This window comes from Salvia miltiorrhiza, chromosome 7 (assembly GCF_028751815.1).
Source record: "Salvia miltiorrhiza cultivar Shanhuang (shh) chromosome 7, IMPLAD_Smil_shh, whole genome shotgun sequence".
Lineage (NCBI taxonomy): Eukaryota > Viridiplantae > Streptophyta > Magnoliopsida > Lamiales > Lamiaceae > Salvia > Salvia miltiorrhiza.
The window spans coordinates 33,684,635-33,706,241 of record NC_080393.1 but is presented as its reverse complement, the minus strand read 5'-3'; the positions used below and the strand labels follow the sequence as shown (position 1 = coordinate 33,706,241).

Here is a 21,607-nt window from a genome sequence, read left to right as displayed (position 1 = left end):
TGCAAGTTTCTCCAATCCAAATATCATTTGAATTGGTAGAAAGTGCGCTGACTTTGATAATCGGTCTACTATGACGCTATATCTCTTTTCATTCTTGTTTACCAGAAAATTTTCTTTAAATTCTGGTGCATCTTTCTACTGTCTGGATGTGCAGTGTATGGAGTATCATGAGCCTTGCTCATAATCTCGTTCTTTAATTCTTCTTTGTGTGGCACACACAATCTTTCACCAACCATAAGTGAGTTATCATTTGCTTCAGTGAATCCTTTCGTTTCATTCGTTCTTGCCGCGAGACGCATCTTCTCCAAGAACCAATCTTCTCTTTGTGCTTTGCACAATTCTTTCTCTCAAATCAGGTTTAGTTGTCAGCGCAACTACTTAACCCGATACTGAATCTGGGGAATAAACAATCTCTAAACTGAGTGAGGCGAACTCACGAATCAGCTCCTTCTGTTGGGTAATGAAATACCCTAGCTTAGCCTTCGTCTTTCGACTCAGGGCGTCAGCTACTACATTTGTTTTTCCTGGATGGTAACTGATGGTGCAATCGTAATCCTTTACTAATTCGAGCCATCTTCGTTGTCTCATGTTTAAATCATTTTTGCTCGAAAAAGTACTTTAAACTTTTATGATCTGTAAAGATCTTACACTTAACTCCATAGAGGTAGTGTCTCCAAATCTTCAGCGCGTGCACAACGGCTGCTAGTTCTAAATCATGAATCGGGTAGTTCAGCTCATGGGGCTTCAATTGACGAGACGTATATGCTATCACTTTCTGATTTTGCATCAACACGCAACCCATTCCTAGTTTCGAGGCATCAGTGTACACCTCAAATTCTTCATTCTCTCCTGGTATTGCTAACACTGGTGCAGTAGTCAGCCTAGTCTTGAGTTACTTAAAACTTTGTTCGCACGCTTCAGACCAAACGTATTTAGTCCCTTTTCTCAAAAGTTGAGTCATTGGCCTAGCCAATTTCGAGAATCCTTCGATAAATCTTCTGTAGTAACCTGCTACATCGATAAAACTTCTAATCTCATTGACATTTGATGGTGCCTTCTATTCCTTGACTGTTTCGACCTTGGCGGGGTCTACTTTGATTCCTTCAGTCGACACTATGTGACCGAGAAACATAACTTCCTTTAACCAAAATTCACACTTGTTGAATTTGGTAAACCATTTCTCATTGCGCAGGGTTTTGAGTACGATGCGTAAGTGCTCTTCATGTTGTTCTTCGGTCTTAGAGTATACGAGGATGTCGTCATTAAACACTAAGACAAAACTATCGAGATACTGATGGAAAACTCTATTCATTAGGTCCATGAAAACTGCTGGGGCATTCGTTAAATCTAAGGGCAACACTGTGAACTCGTAAAGTCCATAACGCGTTCGAAACGCTGTCTTTGGAATGTCTTCTCTTTTCATCCTGAGTTGGTGGTAATCAGATCTTAGGTCAATCTTGGAAAACACACCGGCTCTTCTCAACTGATTTAACAGGTCGTCTATCCTCGGAAGAGGATATCTATTCTTATGAGCTTGCTTCAACTTCTTATAATCAATACACATCCTTAGTGTAACATCTTTTCTTTGACATCTTTAATTAGTGCTCCCCATAGTGACATACTATGTTGCATGAAACTAGGTCTGGTGAAAATTTGGTAATTCATTGGGAAAAATATCTTTGTACTCTCAAATCTGTTGAACTTCCTTAATTGTTTCCTTCGTCCTAAGTCACCTTCTCAGATTGACTAGGGAATTCTAACATCAAACTTTTCTCATCGTCTTCGTAACTTTCACTTCGAGGATTAATGGCACTCCTTCTGCCATGTAAACTCATTTTCCCATTTCCAAATGGTTATTTAATGGGGGTTTCTAAGTTTCCATTGTGGTGGCGTTCCAACTTTATTCTTGTTGTAGCTTCCAGCACTTTAGCCAAAGCATTCACTCTCTTAGCTTGAGCCTACTAGCCTTGGGGTTGGTTATATCTTAAGTTTAGTTCCAGTGTTTTCCTTCTATTTCAGGGTTTCCTCTATTTCTTTCATTCCATTTCATTTTCTTTACCTCCCTCTTGAGGTGGTGTACATATCTTGTTTGTGCGTGAACTTTCTCCTTCTCCAATTGTTGTGGTGACTCGGTGGTGAGAGTCTCGTTAATTGCTTATTCCTTCGTAATGTCTCCCTGGTTCACTAAGAAAATTGAATATCTCATGCCGCGATTCATTTACGAACTCCTTTACGCATTTCTCATTATTGTCCACCATGTGGACCACATATTGACAGCTGGTTGAAAACTAATGACAAACTGAGTAATTCTAATCGCTACTATACTTATCGTGATAAAAAATATTCTATTGTGACAACTATATAGTGCGAGTCTATATATATTGTAGTGATGCTCTACCTCGAGATCAAAAATCTTAATTGACAATCACTGAGATCTTAGTCATGTGGCCAGACCCAACAAAACGAATCACTCAGTCAAATGGGAGCTTCGCCCCCAATCATGTCAACTTCTTATTCATGTAAGTCTCTGATCAAACTTCTAACTTAAAACTTACTAGTAAGTACTTCATCATAAGTCACTGATACCATGAAAGTCCATTCTATGCCGTTCTAGCAAAGCTATCACGACTGACATCATAATCATAAGCAACATAAGTTCTTATGTGAAAAACTTAATCTCACCGCTATTGAAATAGCTCAAATGAATCCTTTAGTCTTAAGACAGTGCCTCTATGTTGTAACATCTCTATGTTAAACATTTTTATCTTACCAGTCTTTACTCAAACGGTTAAATCGATCAAACGGTGCTATCACGATTAACATTCTCAAAGCATTATTGGATGGTACTCAAACGGTTTGTAAGAGGACCCATCATTCTAATCGTATAGGCAGCTAGCCTAAAACGACAGCATAAAGCTTTCTCTTTCATTCATACATACATACATACTTCTGTTTCTTTTGAAACCTTAACATATATGGACATTTAAAGTCCCTTTCATGAAAACTTTGCTTGTGCCGAAAAGATTCAAAGAATCTAACTCGACCATACATCTGGTATTCGTGAAAGGCTCGATAGTCCTAAACACGACTTTAACTCATCTTATCGTTAAGGGCTCAGATTACTGTTGTCCCATCTCCTCTTTCCTTTGAAATTCTGATTATGATTTTGATCATGTGGAGGTGCGGGCGCAGGTACAGTTGCAGGTCTTTCTCCTGGCATGGCTGCCTCAATGTCTAACGCTCGGCTGAGCGACTCAGTGTAGGACAATCCTCCGTGGCCTGCCAAAGCCATCCTAATCTCGTGCCTCAGACCGGCACAAAACTTTTTAGCCATCTTCTCATCTGTGTCAACTTGTTCCGGCGCATATCTAGACATATCGCAGAACATCCTGTCGTATTAAATTACCGACATCTTTCCTTGTTTCAGAATTATAAAATTCAGCCTCCTTTTTCTTGCGGTAGCTCTTGGGTATATACTTGTCATATATACCGGCTTTGAATTGTTCCCAAGTCAGGTTTCCTATCTGCTCTGCTGTCATCGTTTTCATCCTTGCTTCCCACCAGAAATCAGCTGACCCAGTCAACTGAAAAGAACACACAAGTTAGGCGCTCTTGGTCAGTGCAGCGAAAAAGCTGAAAATGCACTAAATCTTTCGCACACATGTCTCAGCTTGGCTGGATCTCTTGTCCCACTGAAGACAAGTGGACTTTGTTATAGGAATAGTTCATCTATTCTATGTTCTGGTTGTATGGGTGGTGAGGCCATGTTTTGTTCTAGCCCTGGTACTGGCCTCTTCCATCATCTCAAAGAATTCTTTCCCCTTCTCTTGGACGCCTTTGCTTTATTGGCATTTCGATGAGTCGACATATAGTCAACAATGTAATACACATATGCGTATCATCGATTCTGTAAATTGTTTTCTTGATTCTCAAATCTCGCTCATACTCTTCCTCATGGAAGTATAAAAATAACATAGCGGAAGTGACTTGCCGCAAAAGACTGATAGGGTTGCTACATAGACATGGGAAATTAGTATAAATGAAGACTATTTTATCAACAATTGAATATAGATCTGATGATCAATCCAAGCATTATATATGATGAACTGGCTATCTAGCAAGGTTATCATGAACGAGCTCAGTCCGAAATGCCCTATGAACCAACGTTTCCCTACTAATACTAGTCAAAGTAACTAAGCCAACATTGAGGCATACAAAAGCATCGAAATGATCATCATTTTCGAAATACACAACTAACGTCCTACTAAATGCATAAGAGATTGTCTGCATGCATTACGTGCTTGACCCTTGAGTTGAAGCATATGTGTTTGACTGATTAATCTGATGAGTACCTGTTTGTCCTCGGTTTACAGAAAATCTACCAACAGCTAGTAGATCGCAATGATTCAAATCACAAATGACAATTATGCAAAGTGTTCCAATAATTTGCCAAACAATTGAAAATGAATAACCATAGGGTAGAAATGAATTGACTGAAAGGTCGAAGCGAAATGACCTAATAGTCTGAACCCGTTTGGCTTTTCATATGAAGGTTTAAAATATATAGGTTTAAAGACCCATATGTGACGACTACTGAGATTTTGGCCATGTGGACTGGCCAGGTCCGACACAACTACTTCTCAGTCACTCGGAAATACTTTTCCGAACTTGGCAACTCTTGTTCCTTGGCTGCAAAAGGTATATTTGGTCTAAAATCACCACTTTCTTCTTAATATCTTGAACATGTCCTTGAAAATATTCTAGAGCTTCTCAAACTTGGAGTCTGCCTCCTAGTTTAGTGCAATCCTTAAACATCTTCTATAGGCGAAATAAGGTAGGCTCGACCTTACTCAACAATGTTCCTCTATATGATCTTAATGTAGTACTTCTAGTACTTAGTGTTCCTTTACATAGCGCTTGAAATGCAACCATATAATTTGAAGCACTCTTCCGTGTTATTGCAAAAGACCTTCTGAATCATCACGCGTTCAATAAGGAAATAGCTTTTGCTCATCTGAGCACCTTTATAGGATATGTGTCTCCATGTGTAATGCTAAGTCATGGAATGACCTTAGTCAATGCTCTCATTGCGGCTACCAGACTAAATGCATAATCCAAGACGTTCTAACTGAGGCGATGTCCTCGATAGGTTAAGGTATATATACTTATCTTGAGTATATCCTTAGGGTCTCATTAGAATCTTAATTCATTTGTTTCAGCATTGATCTACTGTCGGCGCTTCTAGCTATTATTAAACTCTAAACCATCTTCGAGAACTTCTCTCGTCTTACACACTTGCGTAAACTTTTATGATCAATCATAATGGTTGGTAACTGTTAGTACCCATATCACATCTCGTCTTTCCAATTCGTAGTAGGTGATCGTAATCAATAGGGATTCTCAGTCATGTCCTTATCTATTGCGATAGGTACTGTAAGTAGAATGGTTCCGAATATCTGAAACTATAAGCTGATAGCTTTAATCGTAATATTATAACATCATATACAAAGCATTTTGACCCCTCGTAAGTCTAACTCTGAAGTTCATACATGAATCATGAAGGTTATCCTCAAGCCATAGCTAGTGATAATCGAGGCTAGAAGTGAGTCTCAACTTGTTAGGGATTAGCTAACTGATTACATAAGTCACACTCATCGCTATAAGCAATATCATACTTAAACTATCATTGAATAAGGCAATAGTCGATTAGGTGTTCCGTCTCGCGTGAACAACCTGAATGAAGAACAATGCCTGCGTCAGTGATTCGTGCGTGGCACTCCGCTTGCACTACTTTCATTGGATTCTCTTCCTCTTTCTTAGCTCTTCACCATGGCTATAGTGAAATATAACTGAGTTTCTAGCTTCTATTGTTCTTCTCGTAACAGTGATCATGCATTCTTAACGCATCTAAGTTCATTGAGATATCTAATCAATCAATAAAGCATAAAACTTGAATGTAAGCATCAGTACATTCTTATAAAACGTGAACTTCTCAATGGTTTAAAATCATTACCACCTTCTTTCTTGCTGAGCATGATGATGTGATGAAGTGATGAGCTTTGGTTGACTGACTCGTATATACTAGTGATCATACTAGAAAAATGGGCTAACTCTAGGGTTCAGAGCAAATGAACTGCTCTGATACCACTCTGTCACGACCGGTCCTAATTAAGGATAATTAAGCCGGGGAAACCGTGACTAATGGAGGGAGATTAGAAGCGGGGTAGAAAGGGGAATAATCAAACAAGAAAGGATCGTATTTCATCAATGTTAACACCATGGATATTTATAATATAACGGAGTTTTAGTCGTATAGACTCAAATAACTAGTAAATTCGGATAACTCCGACTTATCCAAAATAACATAAAACTTCTGAGTACGCAGCGGAATAAGGTTCTGATTACATGTATGAAGACATGTAACCCTAGAGTTCATTAATACATAACAAAACAAAAGAGTCCCACTCGTCACTTCATCACCATCGGCAGCTGCTCAACCTGCACATTTAGAAATATATGCAGGGCTTGAGTACAAAAGTACTCAGTGGGCACGTATGCCTAAGTATAAAAACACATGCTTCAAAACTGTAAATTGTCATGCCATCATAAACAGTACAGCAAGGGAGTTTTTCGCTAAAAGGCCCAGCTTACTAAATTCATTTGTGATTCTTAAAGTTCGACTGCAGTCTAAGTTCTCTTGTAATCTATCATATCTGGAACTGTGTGCCGGAGAGGTGGCCACCTCTCACGGTCACTTGACCGGCCAACCCGCTAGATGACTCACGGTCATTGGTGTACACTAGCCCTGGCAGGATAGCTATCAACTGCTCAGAACCCGAATTCGATTGCATAATAACTGGCAAAGCCACATCAGATAGATATCATACCAAACATTGAAACATTTATGGCAAGACAACAGTTGAAATAATTTTCAGTTCAATGATTTTGCAATGAAATAGCTGTTCAAACATAACATTAAACTCATTTGATATATATGAAAGTAAACCCACCTGAATAGGCAAAGCATGTCGTTTAACCTTATCTCTGAATCGGAATAGCAGTGCTAATCCTTCTGATGCTCAAAGCCTACAAGAAATCTATTCTCAATAGGTCTCCTTGAATCTAATCTTAAGTCACGGTGAGTTGCTTAATATTCTATGATTCACTTAGCCGGGTTTTCAAAATTTAATGAATAAATAATTGAAAACATTTCTCTTGAGTTAAGAACACCAACAATATTCTTACTCATATTTCTTTAATAATTGGAATTGTAATTAAAACCAATTAAATACTTTTATTGCAAGTAAAAATGCAATTTCATGTCATGCTTAACATATAATAAGTAATTTACTTAAAATATGCACATAATAATAATTTAATATTATTATGAAAACTAGTCTTTGAAATAAATTAATTAAACTAATTAATAGTTCAATTAATTAAAATAGGAAACCATTTAAATAGATGAAATAGGGCCCATGCTTAAATAAATAATAGCCCATATAAATTTAAAAGATGAGGCCCAACTCAATAAAATAGGAATGGCCCAAACTGAATAAAATAAATCGAGCCCAGCTAAATAAAATTAAAATCGGCCCAGGCTTTTAAAAATCGCAGCCCAAATCTATTTAAAAATCGGCCCATCACTCATAAAAATCGGCCCAAATACTCGGCCCAAATCATTGAAATAAATCGGCCCAAATCATTGAAATAAATCGGCCCAAATGAGAGCCCATCACCCAAACCCAACTTTCAAGCCCAACACCCAAAACCTACATCTATTCTTCCTCAACCTCACGCCGCTCCATCACTCTTCTTCACGAAAAACACACGCACACACTCACACAAAAGCTGAATCTCTCTCTCTCTCTCTCTCACGGTTCACGCCAACCCGCCGCCGCAGCCTTCCTCCGGCGAAGAGCCGGCGACTGGACCTCTCCCTCTCCCTCGTTTTCCCTCTACCTGCACAACCCGACAGCCGCAGCATCTGGAACCAACCACCGTCTCTGTCTCCCTCTCGGATTCAGGCTCGCCGAGCCCTTGCTCAACTCTGGCCGACGGCAGCAGCTTCATGCCGCCACCATCGTCGCCGAAGCTTGCCGTAGCAACAGCGGCAGCCGCTGACGACGCTCGGCTCTCCCCTCTCTCATCTCCCTCATCGCACCAACACCCACAGACGCCATCCCTCATACTCTCTCTATTCTCCGGCGACGCAACAACAAAAGCTGCCGCCGACCGGTGACTCCGACTCTCTCTGAATCGACGAGAAGCAGGAGCATCAAGCCACCGCTGCCGTCGCCAATCCTCCCTCTTCCGTCCTCCCTCGATTCTCAATCCCAGCTCTCTCAACTCCCCCTGTTCTAGGTTCGGCAGCCGCGGTCAGTGGCTCCACGCCACCACCGTCAGCACACCTCTCTTCCATCGCCCTCTCTGCCTTTCTCTCTTCGGCTGGTAACAGCCGCCCTCCGTGGTGCTCGCCGGAGGAGCAGCAGCGACAAGCCGCGCCACCCTCGGCGTCGCAGCCACCACGCCACCGTCGACAGCAGCAGCAGATGAGGCGGGCTGCCACCGGCGCCCTTCCCATTCGCTCAAGACCGAAGATTTAAAACAGGGCTTCAAGACTAAATCCTTTCTTTTCATTTTATTAAAGAAAAACATGTTTCATATGTAGTATATAAACACAGATGGTATGCACATGTATATGAATGCTTTGTTCAAAAGTCTTCATTCAATTTATAAGTGAGAGTAAGTGACGTGCATACACAAAAACATGAATTGTTGTCTGATGTACATTAGAGGTTTGAGTACTGGAGGAAATCACTGAAACTGAATTTGAGGTGCTAACCGTGAATGGAGGTAAAATGGGCAGAGTGATTGTAGATGAAGTCTTTAGAGCTTTCAGCTGAGTTTGTGGAGTCCGTGTGGTATAGCTGAACTTCCTTGGTATGTAGGAGAAATGGTGAGTGGAAGGGAAAGGGGGGGGGAAGGTATCGTGTGAGTGGGGAGAGTGGAAAGGGTGAGTGGAAGTGAAAAGTGTGAGTGGGTGGGAGTGAAAAGTGTGAGTGGGGAGAGTGGAAAGTATGAGTGAAAGTGAAATAAAAATATAATAAAAAGTCTTCCGGTTTGTACTATGAAAACTGTAATAATCGTTCAGTGTTCGTTTAAACAAATAGCTCGTGTAGATGCTAAATGTTAAATTAAATAAATATGCAATGCATATTAATTCAATAACTAAATTTACAAATGTTTTTGTACATTATTATTGTTGGAATTAAAAAAAATAAATTCATTTTCTTTATATCCGGCGTGAATCATCTTACTTCTAAGTTCGAAAATAAATTCTAAATTTAGCTCGAGGAAACGGGGTATTACATCATCAATTATTACAGTCATGAATAAAAGATAAGTTCAACACAGTTCAAACCACAAACTAAGGTAATGAACTTTGAATAAGAATGAATACTGACCATCATGCATGAACACTGAAGGTGAACAAGTCATTGTTTATGTAGATGTTCATTTGTTTGAAATGTATGACAAGTTATTGTTCATGAATAGAATCATAATAATTCATTTTTTATATAAACAAGTGGTTAATTTAGAGGATGTAAGTTATCTCTTTAAATTTTTGGGAAACCAATTCTTGATGAAGAAAAGGAGAGATTCACAAAGATATGTTAATTCTAAAAAATCGTGAGTTAGTGGGTAAGTTTGTTTGACCATAATCTAAATTACCATAATTATAGGATATCATTTGCATGACATTAGGGAAATAACGGATAAGTGTACGATGAATAACCATAATTACCCTTAATCACCATTTTAACATGCTGAATGTTAATTATTCTGTCAGCCGTTAGATTAAGAAATTGAATGGGTAGGATTAGTTCTTAGGTGTCACAATAAAATGCCATTCTCACATGATCTTCTTTATATATATATATATATATATATATATATATATATATATATATACAGAAACGATCACATGCCCACCGTGGGCAAGCATAACGTGCCCACCACTGATGTGGCAATTGTAATATATATATATATATATATATATATATATATATATGCCCCTCATTCTTCGAGAATCAGAAATTTTCAAGTTTGAATTTGTTCATTTGGAATCTGGGTTCTTCTACTTCATTTTTATTTAATATTAATTTCTTTTTCCCTCTCTTTTTTTTATATCATTTATCATTCCTTAAGTCCCATAGGTTTGATCCTGTAGAATTTGACCATTGAACGAAGGGTACGAAATAAATCTGATTGATTTTTCGATCAAAAGTACTATGTGAAATCTTCGGTTTTTCCTCTTCCTCTATCCCATAGGTACAGAATCAAGAGAGAACCTTTTCTATATATATATATATATATATATAGGGTTAGTATCCATAGAGAAGGCCCTTAGATTAGAGAATAAAAAAGAAATCTTGGCCATTCATCTAGTCAAAATCAACGTCTGCTATTCAACTAAATAAGCGGACATTTTAATTATAAAATAACAATAAAATGATGGATAATACATTTAATACACGTTTAGGGGTATATTTGAGAATGACATTTCACTGAATAACTGCCTAAAATAACTACGCGGTAATTAAGGGATTTACTACCCCAACAATCGCGATTTACACCACAACAACCACGACTGAAACCCTAGAGATACCAAGCGGCGATTCCATTCAATCCACATCGCAGGGGCGATTTTCACAAAAATTGAACGGAGAATTGATTGTTGTTTACCCCGACGACGAAAACATACAACAAGGTGAGTCTCGAAGCTATTATTCAGTGAATAACAAGGTTACTCTTTCGAAACCATAGAACACGGTAACTCTTTCGAAAACAACGACACATTCTTTGAGATTAGTTCAAGATTTGTGTTTTTTATATAGAGTTCCGATTTGATTTACTTTAGTGGCTTTGTTTTATTGACCAAGGATTTATTCAATTTGGTCATTAGAAAATTATCCGTCAACCATTTGAATATTCATAGATTTATGGACTTTTCATGACTTATTATGTGTAGTAATGGTCCCCCCCCTAAGATTCTATACTTTTTGGTGTTTGTTGGAAAAAATTTCAGGGAATTAACTTTATTTTTATTGTTTTTATGTTTCGAACCTAGGAGAAATGACTGGCAAGGGTAAGAAGGTACAGCGCTCGGATGTTGAGACACCGTTGTCCCCACCATCCAAAAATAAAAGGAGAAAAACTTCTGCTACAGCCGGTATGTCACAAAATATTATCATGAATGCGATTTTATTCCTGGGTATTCGAATTGGAATGATTTATGAATATCATAGTTTTTTGATCACGTTGTAGTTTATTTAGTATGTTTTAGGCTTTGTTCAGCTGCATTTCTCATTTATTCGATAAATGTTCAGATTTGGGTTTATTCAATAAAAAATAGGGTTTATTTAGTTTAATATTATCTGTATTCACTATAAATCCATGTATTTAATGTATTTAATTGCTTCTGGAAAATAGATAATTCATAAGAAAATGTAATTTATTTCGTTTAATACGATCAAGTTATATAGTTTTTAGTTTAATATGTTCTTTAATCATTATAATATTATGAATATTCAAGTAAAAATGTAGTATATTTAGCTTAGCATTCACTGTATACATTGTAATATTATGAATATTCAAGTGAAACTGAACTTTATTTAGTTTAATATGATATGTATTCATTTAATTGTTGCGAATATTCAAGTAGAACTGAAGTTTATTTAGTTCAATATGATCAAGTTGTATATTTTATTGAAGTATGATTTTGATGAATTTTTTGGGTACTAACAAATACAGATGCTGGTGGACCATCATCATCACCCTCAACAAGTAAAGTGAAAAAGACTTATGCTAAAGTTGGTATGTAAACAAAATATTAAATTGATTTATAAGAATGCGACTTGAAGTAGATATTTGTTTTTTGTTTATGAGTGATGCGAACTAATTTATGTGAATTTGAATTCAAGTGCTTCTGGTCAATAATTACATAAGAATTAGATATACATGTTCAATATGTTTTGCCATTTGTTCAGCTTAATTTATTATTTATTCGATAATTCATAATATTGGGTTTCAATATGCTTATAGTTCACTAACTTATGTGTTTTCGTGTTGAATTAAAATATTCACTAATTTTTACAGTATGTTCGTTAAAATATGTAATCTATTTACTATGATTTGCTATTTATTCGGTCAAAATATGTAATCTAACATTTTTTTGTTTTTCTCTTGCTTAGCTAAGTGTCATGCCAAAAGAGTAATAACGACAGAGGAACAATCCGAAGGAGTACAAATCAAACGCCGCAGAAAAATAAGGAAACGGAAGGACAGTGACATGCAAACGTCGAGGAGAGAAACAACTTCAGGAAACTGAACCTCCTCCAAAGTTCCCATCTCTAAATACACGCACCACCCCAGCATCGTTCCATGATAGTCTGCGCAAGTTGAACGATGCACAAAAGCAAGCTGTGATCGATATCGGATTTGGTAGTATACTGAACTTGAAAGTGAAGAAGTTACCAGCCAGGCTTGCATTTTGGATTCTCGAAAACTTTGATGAGAGGAGTTGTGAGTTGGAGCTTGCTGGGGGTATCAAGGTACAGATAACAGAGGATGATGTATACAGGGTTTATGGTTTTCCCAAGGGCAGTGAGATTATACCAAACTTCGAACGCACATCGAACAATGCTATGTGCCTGGAGTGGTCATTGTTCTTCGGGTTTGCATCGCGTGAGAAGATAAAGATTGGGGCGGTATTGAGTGAGATGCTAAACTGTTCGACTGGGGGGTCATGGTTTAAGCGCCACTTCATGATAGCAATGGCTCATTCTTTGATCGAGAGTTGTACTAGTGGGACAGTTCACCCATATATTTTGAGGTGTTTGGAGAACGTAACTACGCTAAGGAATTGGAATTGGGGAGAGTATGTTCTAAGGAGTCTCATAGACCATAAGAAATCATGGATTGGTGATGAAGATAAAGTCTTTGCTGGGCCAAGTTTATTCATAGTGGTAAAGTGCCAACTTATTATTTGATAATGTTTAATCCTAATATACTTAATTTGAAATCTAATCAATAATTGTCTTTGTTTGTCCAGCTCTTCTATGTTGACAGGTGCCAAATACACCGGACAGATTGTAACACCCCGATTTTTCCTAATAGGATTTCCCGATAATACTTGAACTTAAAATATTATTTAAGTGAATTCTGGCCCGGATAAAATTTTTGTTGATAAAAAAAAAGGGGTATTTCTTTCAATAAAAGATTTTATTAAATTTTACCTAAGAGGGATTAAATGCAAATACGTGACTATGTGAATTTATTTCATATTAACACCAGACGAGCTCAAAGGAAATGGCCTTACATTTTATTTTTCATTTACTTTTATTTTGCATTGGACCTAAATAGAACTATTATACTAACTTATCTAGTTTGGGTCTTATTTAATTTTGAGTGAAGATTTTGTGTATTTTATAAGCCCATTTTGAGCCACAATTTTTTTTAATTCATGTCAGCCCACATGCCTTATTAAATTTTGTAGATTTTTGACTTTTGATTTTGTAGAGAGAGTTATGGCTTATGTTTTGGCAGCAGACATTTGTCATATTCATCAAGAATTTCAGCCACGTATCACTCTACCATTCACCACTTCTTAAGCCAATCATCTTACATGCAAATTTTCCTTTCCACAATAAACTTGCCAAAACTCAAGATCAGATCATTCACAGAAAAACAAATTATCATCAGCTTTCTTTCCTCTCCAAAAATTCATTCAAATCACAAGCATCCCTTCAAGAAAGTTCTGTCCCAGAAATCAAAAATCTGATACACCATACATCACAAAAACGAAGAACACAGTCTGTAAGTATGTATTTCTCAAGTGTTTTGCCCATTTCATAAGAAAAGATTGAATTTTTGCATAAGAAAAAGACTGAATTTTGCATAAGAAAATATTACAATTTTTCCTTCACCTTTTCAAGAAATTAGAAGGTTAGAATGAGATAGGGGTTTTGAGGTGATTTTGGGGAGGGGTGTTGGCCGGCGGTTTTAGCCGGAGAAGCAGAGCAGCATCGGCTGCTCGGCGTGGCAGGAGGAGGCGGCGCCGGCGCTGCTGCTGCTGCTGTGCTGTTGTCGGACGGAGCGAGGGCGCCGGCGGTGCCAGATCTGGAAGAAAGGAGAGGCAGCGGCGCTGCATGTTTGGCAGCAGCCCGCCGGCCGCTCGCGGCCGAGGCAGGAGGAGCCTGAAGCGCGGCGGCGCAGCTGGTGGCTCACCGGAGTTTGAAGGGAGAGGGAGCGGCGGCAGATTGAAAGGGAGAATCGGAGGTGGTGGTGGCGAGGACGGCGGCGCAGCGGTCCTTCGGGGTGCTGCTGCTCGCCCGGCCAAGAGGAAGAAAGAAGAGGAGGCGGCAACTGCTGCCGTGCTGCTGTTGACGCGGCGCCGGCGGTGACTTCCGCTGCCGTCCACGGAGAAGAGAGAGGGATGGGGAAAATGAGAGAGAGAGGAAGAGAGAGAGGAGAAGAGAGAGAAGTCGGAGGAAAGAGAGAGGGGGGCGGCTGCCGGCCTCCGTCGGGCGGCGCCGACGTCAGGCGGCGGCGGCAGTAGCGAGAAGAGGAGAGGGAGAGAGGGAGAAAGGGAGGCTGCGTGTGGTGTGTGTGTGTGTGCGTCTGTGTGCGTGTGTTTGTGGGTGTGTGTGTGTGATTTTCTTTTAATAAAAAGGGAATGAGTTATGGGCTAGGGTTTTAGTATTGGACCATTAAAATTTTGGGCTTGTTTGTTATTTTGGGCCTATATTATGATTTAAGATGGGTTTGATTTAATACAAGAATTGGGCTGCATTTTTATTTTAGATGTTGGGTTGATTTAATTTTTGTTAAATCATGCTTTACTTAAAATTATTTAGTTAAGATCCTAATCAATTGATATATTAATATGACTATTTATTCTATTAAGTGTAATTATTTACCTTATGTGATTTTGAGATATAATATGAATTTGCATAGTGAATAATGCAATAAAAATATTTTGATAATTTCGATTTTTAAGATTTTCAATTGAGTTTTGAAAATCCGGGCGCAGAATATTAAGATTTAGCAGCTTTGTAGAATTGTTAGCTCGTACGATATTTTGCGACCTATTAAGATTAGATTATCTTGTAGGTCCACTTGTTAGAAGGTTTTAGCACTGGTTTTACAAGAAGAGAATTGTGCAAATTTTATCTACAGGCTTGTCCTATCAAGGTGGGTTTTATTTTCCAAAGTATGCTTTGAGTTATTGAGCTCTACTTGTATTATGCAAATGCAAATGAATGTCCATGTTAAAATGTATTCTTATTTCTCTATTGTTTAAAGTGCTCCTATGTTATCTAACGATCGGGTCCTAGCCGGCGTAGCGATTGGATCGCCCTGGTTAGGATTGTGTACACACAAGGGGGTATTGTGGGCTGCTCCCACTTGCCTCAGACTGTCAGACTTGGGTTGCTCCCATTTCTGAAACATGCATGGTAGTGGACCTCTGTGGGCTGCTCCCACATGTTCACATTATGGGTGAAGCACCAATAGAGAGAAGACTGGAAATGGATCCACAAATTTATTTTAAGTATGCATGGAATGCTTTCAAATAATTCTATGTTATACTGTTCATAGCATGGATTATTCTTTTAAATGGATTTTCAAATGTTTTCAAATGGCTAAACCCACTGAGTATATTAGTACTCAGCCCTGCAATTGTTTTCAAAACCTTTTGCAGGTTGAGCGGCAGGTGGTGTTGTGCGAGGCTGAGGGAGGATGTTGCTGTAGTTCCATATAATAATTTCCGCTGCCATAATATTCACTTAGGTGGATATCTTTTGAGATTGACTCTTTAAATATTCTTAGCCTAATTATTATGAACCCTTTTGGCAATCGCATTCTAGCAATTGAACCTCGCATATATGTATGTCTAGTATGAAGTCTTATCTTGTTGTCTCAGACCTCCGAACTTTTGATCCTAGTTGGGAAAATTTCTATCTTAATTGTTCTATTTATTATCCTTCAATTGCGGCACTCCTTTATTAACAATGTATTACCTGAATCTAAGAACATATCACCCATTTTATTCTAACAAAGTCTAGCAAATCCCATTAAGTAGTCGTTTCTTATTCTCCCGGGAGTCGGGCTGTTACAGATGGTATCAGAGCAAAAGTTCTTGGCTCTGAGACCACAAGTTCATCGATGTTGAGTCTAGGATATCATCTCTAGGCCTCTAAAGTTTATACAGCAACCCTCAGCTCGTCGTCACACTGCCCTCAACCAAGGTATGTTAAACATGTTTTCAAAAATGTTTACTGAAATGCATGCACCGCATGAATATGTTATAGAACATGTTTAGATCGAATATGCACTGAGATGGAACATGCATTATGATTGAACATGCATTGAGATGAACATGTATTGAGACTAAACATGAATAGAGACGGGACACGTATTGAGACTGAACATGCATTGAAACAGAGCATGTATGGAAACTACAAACGCATTGAGACTGAACATGCATTGAGACAGAATATACGTATTGAGACTGAACATGCAATAAGAGTAAATGTGTTTTAAGATTGAATGCATTGATATGAATTGTGACTGAACATACACTGAAGCGGATCATGTATGGAGACGTCCGTACACTGAAACGCAACATGTATGGAACCTTAACCTATATTGAGACTAAATATGAATTTGAGACTGAAAACATTTTTTATCATGCAAGACTATGTGCTAACTTGATTTGAATATGGAAATATTGCATAACTGCATGATATGTAATTTATTACCACGAGATTATTCAACCACTATGTGTTATTACAATTTTAGTTAGGTTATGAACCTAGAAAGGATATGATGACAGACTATAGTCGCTTAGTGAACTGATGAAGGATGTCTTTAGATTTTTATGATCAGAGGATTTTAGAGGACATGAACAGACTAGAAATAGAAAGAACTATACATTGAAAGCACTGAACATAGACAGAGAGAACATAGAAAGTATAGAATGACAAGAACATAGAAAGATGATCAAGGAAGGGTAAACCATAGAAAGTCAGAATACGAAAGTTAGAACATCAAAGCACGACACATGAAAGGATGACTTGTAGACAACCAACGATCGTTTCAGACAATAGATGGATCCTTATGTCACCAGTATCACAGATTTTTATTAGAAAGAATGAAGAAGGAGTCCAACATTATTAATCGAATGCAGAATGGCTGGAGAAATAGGAAGAGGACCTAACCCTGAAGGACATGCGCCACGAATTATACCAGAGCGTAGTGTGGAAGAAAGGTTTCGCAAGCATAATCCACCAACTTTTGATGGCCTCGGTGATCCTCTGGATGCCGAGAGATGGGTAAGAGCTACTGAAAGGATACTCAACCACGTTGGCTGTGGGGATAGGGAGAAACTCACATGCGCAATTTTTCAACTCGTTGATGAGGCTGAATTCTGGTGGGAATCGGTGCGACGAACCTTGACCCCCGAGCAATGGGAGGTGTACACGTGGAATGATTTTAAGGAAAGATTGTATGAAAAATATATCCCTGGATGCTATAGGAAGAAGAAACAGGATGAGTTTTGGAATTTGCGACAAGGAAGTATGACAGTCACTGAGTACGACCGAATGTTTAACCAGCTTTCGCGATATGCTCCACATCTAGTTGACACGGATGAGAAATGTGCAGAAAAGTTTCGACAAGGTCTGCGGCTTGAGATAGCCGTTCCAATAGCAAGTCAGGGAACGTTAACATATGCTCAATCTTTGAGCAGGGCCCTAAACACCGAAGCAATACTACCAAAAGAAAAAGAGAATGTGTTAGCACAAGCACCGACCCAGGACTATGGAAAAATGAAACGTAAATGGGAAGACAGAAATGAAGGAAACCCGGGAAAAAGAAAGCAACCATGGAGAGGAAATCGGCAACAACAACAAGGACATGCGGAAGGAAAGCCGTTATGTCCAACGTGTCAGAAAAATCACTATGGTGAATGTAAGAGAGGTTCCAACGACTGCTTTAGGTGCAAGCAACCAGGGCATTTCGCCAGAAACTGTCCAAACAATAATGAGAACATGAGAATTCCACAACTTCATGACTTTGCCCCTCAAGGACAGAATCAGGTACCAATTGGCAATGAACGACCAAATCAGAGACAACCTGGACGTGCTAGGGCTTATGCTCTTAACCAGCAACAAGCAGCCCAAGCACCTGAAGATTTAGAAGGTACAATCGTCATAAATTGACGTATCTGCTTTAACATCAAGAGCTTCACACTTTTATCTCTACATGCATGTTAAGTTTAGAACCTATGGTGGTGGAAGCTTTCGAGATGATATATAGAGAATGATAAGGAAGCATGACACGTTAGTCATATTGGGATTCAGAAAATGAGAAGAGATTGATGGACATATTCGATCGAAAGATCAAAACTTTATGGGGCAAGCAGATTATTTTGCCTTTATAGAATCACTACGAACGAAAAAGTATGTGTAGACTAGAAGTCGAGTTTGCTAGCCTGGGTATACCAAATTTCGAGGACAAAATTTTTTTTAGGGGGGAAGGATGTAACACCCCGATTTTTCCTAATAGGATTTCCCGATAATACTTGAACTTAAAATATTAGGATAAAATTTTTGTTGATAAAAAAAAAGGGGTATTTCTTTCAATAAAAGATTTTATTAAATTTTACCAAGAGGAATTAAATGCAAATACGTGACTATGTGAATTTATTTCATATTAACACCAGACGAGCTCAAAGGAAATGGCCTTACATTTTATTTTTCATTTGCTTTTATTTTGCATTGGACCTAAATAGAACTATTATACTAACTTATCTAGTTTGGGTCTTATTTAATTTTGAGTGAAGATTTTGTGTATTTTATAAGCCCATTTTGAGCCACAATTTTTTTTAATTCATGTCAGCCCACATGCCTTATTAAATTTTGTAGATTTTTGACTTTTGATTTTGTAGAGAGAGTTATGGCTTATGTTTTGGCAGCAGACATTTGTCATATTCATCAAGAATTTCAGCCACGTATCACTCTACCATTCACCACTTCTTAAGCCAATCATCTTACATGCAAATTTTCCTTTCCACAATAAACTTGCCAAAACTCAAGATCAGATCATTCACAGAAAAACAAATTATCATCAGCTTTCTTTCCTCTCCAAAAATTCATTCAAATCACAAGCATCCCTTCAAGAAAGTTCTGTCCCAGAAATAAAAAATCTGATACACCATACATCACAAAAACGAAGAACACAGTCTGTAAGTATGTATTTCTCAAGTGTTTTGCCCATTTCATAAGAAAAGATTGAATTTTTGCATAAGAAAAAGACTGAATTTTGCATAAGAAAATATTACAATTTTTCCTTCACCTTTTCAAGAAATTAGAAGGTTAGAATGAGATAGGGGTTTTGAGGTGATTTTGGGGAGGGGTGTTGGCCGGCGGTTTTAGCCGGAGAAGTAGAGCAGCATCGGCTGCTCGGCGTGGCAGGAGGAGGCGGCACCGGCGCTGCTGCTGCTGCTGTGCTGTTGTCGAACGGAGCGAGGGCGCCGGCGGTGCCAGATCTGGAAGAAAGGAGAGGCAGCGGCGCTGCATGTTTGGCAGCAGCCCGCCGGCCGCTCGCGGCCGAGGCAGGAGGAGCCTGAAGCGCGGCAGCGCAACTGGTGGCTCACCGGAGTTTGAAGGGAGAGGGAGCGGCGGCAGATTGCAAGGGAGAATCGGAGGTGGTGGTGGCGAGGACGGCGGCACAGCGGTCCTTCGGGGTGCTGCTGCTCGCCCGACCGAGAAGAAGAAAGAAGAGGAGGCGGCAGCTGCTGCCGTGCTGCTGTCGACGCGGCGCCGGCGGTGACTTCCGCTGCCGTCCACGGAGAAGAGAGAGGGATGGGGGAAATGAGAGAGAGAGGAAGAGAGAGAAGTCGGAGGAAAGAGAGAGGGGGGCGGCTGCCGGCCTCCGTCGGGCGGCGCCGCCGTCAGGCGGCGGCGGCAGTAGCGAGAAGAGGAGAGGGAGAGAGGGAGAAAGGGAGGCTGCGTGTGGTGTGTGTGTGTGTGCGTGTGTTTGTGGGTGTGTGTGTGTGATTTTCTTTTAATAAAAAGGGAATGAGTTATGGGCTAGGGTTTTAGTATTGGACCATTAAAATTTTGGGCTTGTTTGTTATTTTGGGCCTATATTATGATTTAAGATGGGTTTGATTTAATACAAGAATTGGGCTGCATTTTTATTTTAGATGTTGGGTTGATTTAATTTTTGTTAAATCATGCTTTACTTAAAATTATTTAGTTAAGATCCTAATCAATTGATATATTAATATGACTATTTATTCTATTAAGTGTAATTATTTACCTTATGTGATTTTGAGATATAATATGAATTTGCATAGTGAATAATGCAATAAAAATATTTTGATAATTTCGATTTTTAAGATTTTCAATTGAGTTTTGAAAATCCGGGCGCAGAATATTAAGATTTAGCAGCTTTGTAGAATTGTTAGCTCGTACGATATTTTGCGACCTATTAAGATTAGATTATCTTGTAGGTCCACTTGTTAGAAGGTTTTAGCACTGGTTTTACAAGAAGAGAATTGTGCAAATTTTATCTACAGGCTTGTCCTATCGAGGTGGGTTTTATTTTCCAAAGTATGCTTTGAGTTATTGAGCTCTACTTGTATTATGCAAATGCAAATGAATGTCCATGTTAAAATGTTTCTTATTTCTCTATTGTTTAAAGTGCTCCTATGTTATCTAACGATCGGGTCCTAGCCGGCGTAGCGATTGGATCGCCCTGGTTAGGATTGTGTACACACAAGGGGGTATTGTGGGCTGCTCCCACTTGCCTCAGACTGTCAGACTTGGGTTGCTCCCATTTCTGAAACATGCATGGTAGTGGACCTCTGTGGGCTGCTCCCACATGTTCACATTATGGGTGAAGCACCAATAGAGAGAAGACTGGAAATGGATCCACAAATTTATTTTAAGTATGCATGGAATGCTTTCAAATAATTCTATGTTATACTGTTCATAGCATGGATTATTCTTTTAAATGGATTTTCAAATGTTTTCAAATGGCTAAACCCACTGAGTATATTAGTACTCAGCCCTGCAATTGTTTTCAAAACCTTTTGCAGGTTGAGCGGCAGGTGGTGTTGTGCGAGGCTGAGGGAGGATGTTGCTGTAGTTCCATATAATAATTTCCGCTGCCATAATATTCACTTAGGTGGATATCTTTTGAGATTGACTCTTTAAATATTCTTAGCCTAATTATTATGAACCCTTTTGGCAATCGCATTCTAGCAATTGAACCTCGCATATATGTATGTCTAGTATGAAGTCTTATCTTGTTGTCTCAGACCTCCGAACTTTTGATCCTAGTTGGGAAAATTTCTATCTTAATTGTTCTATTTATTATCCTTCAATTGCGGCACTCCTTTATTAACAATGTATTACCTGAATCTAAGAACATATCACCCATTTTATTCTAACAAAGTCTAGCAAATCCCATTAAGTAGTCGTTTCTTATTCTCCCGGGAGTCGGGCTGTTACAGATGGTATCAGAGCAAAAG

At 38.8% G+C, this 21,607-nt stretch overlaps 2 protein-coding genes and 1 long non-coding RNA gene across 6 annotated transcripts; all 3 read left to right on the top strand.

The window, feature by feature from the left end:
• The first annotated feature begins 11,139 nt into the window (after positions 1 to 11,139).
• LOC130994125 (uncharacterized) lies at positions 11,140 to 13,195 on the top strand. Its single transcript, XM_057919161.1, has 4 exons — positions 11,140 to 11,236; positions 11,818 to 11,880; positions 12,352 to 13,031; positions 13,118 to 13,195. The coding sequence occupies exons 1-4, from the start codon at positions 11,140 to 11,142 to the stop codon at positions 13,193 to 13,195; spliced, it is 918 nt and encodes a 305-aa protein (XP_057775144.1).
• Positions 13,196 to 13,331: 136 nt separating this feature from the next.
• On the top strand, positions 13,332 to 18,614 carry LOC130996083 (uncharacterized). 4 transcript variants are annotated; one of them, XM_057921600.1, is made up of 3 exons: positions 13,332 to 13,881; positions 15,178 to 15,258; positions 15,767 to 18,614. In XM_057921600.1, the coding sequence occupies exon 3, from the start codon at positions 17,256 to 17,258 to the stop codon at positions 18,285 to 18,287; it is 1,032 nt and encodes a 343-aa protein (XP_057777583.1). In that variant the 5' UTR covers positions 13,332 to 13,881; positions 15,178 to 15,258; positions 15,767 to 17,255; the 3' UTR covers positions 18,288 to 18,614. The 4 variants fall into 4 exon arrangements, with proteins under 4 accessions (XP_057777583.1, XP_057777584.1, XP_057777586.1 ...); XM_057921601.1 differs by having other exon boundaries at positions 13,332 to 13,885; XM_057921603.1 differs by lacking the exon at positions 15,178 to 15,258.
• A 1,497-nt stretch (positions 18,615 to 20,111) lies between these two features.
• LOC130996116 (uncharacterized) lies at positions 20,112 to 21,454 on the top strand. Its single transcript, XR_009092397.1, has 2 exons — positions 20,112 to 20,665; positions 21,173 to 21,454. It is a non-coding gene; the product is annotated as an uncharacterized LOC130996116 (long non-coding RNA).
• The last annotated feature ends 153 nt before the right edge of the window (positions 21,455 to 21,607 follow it).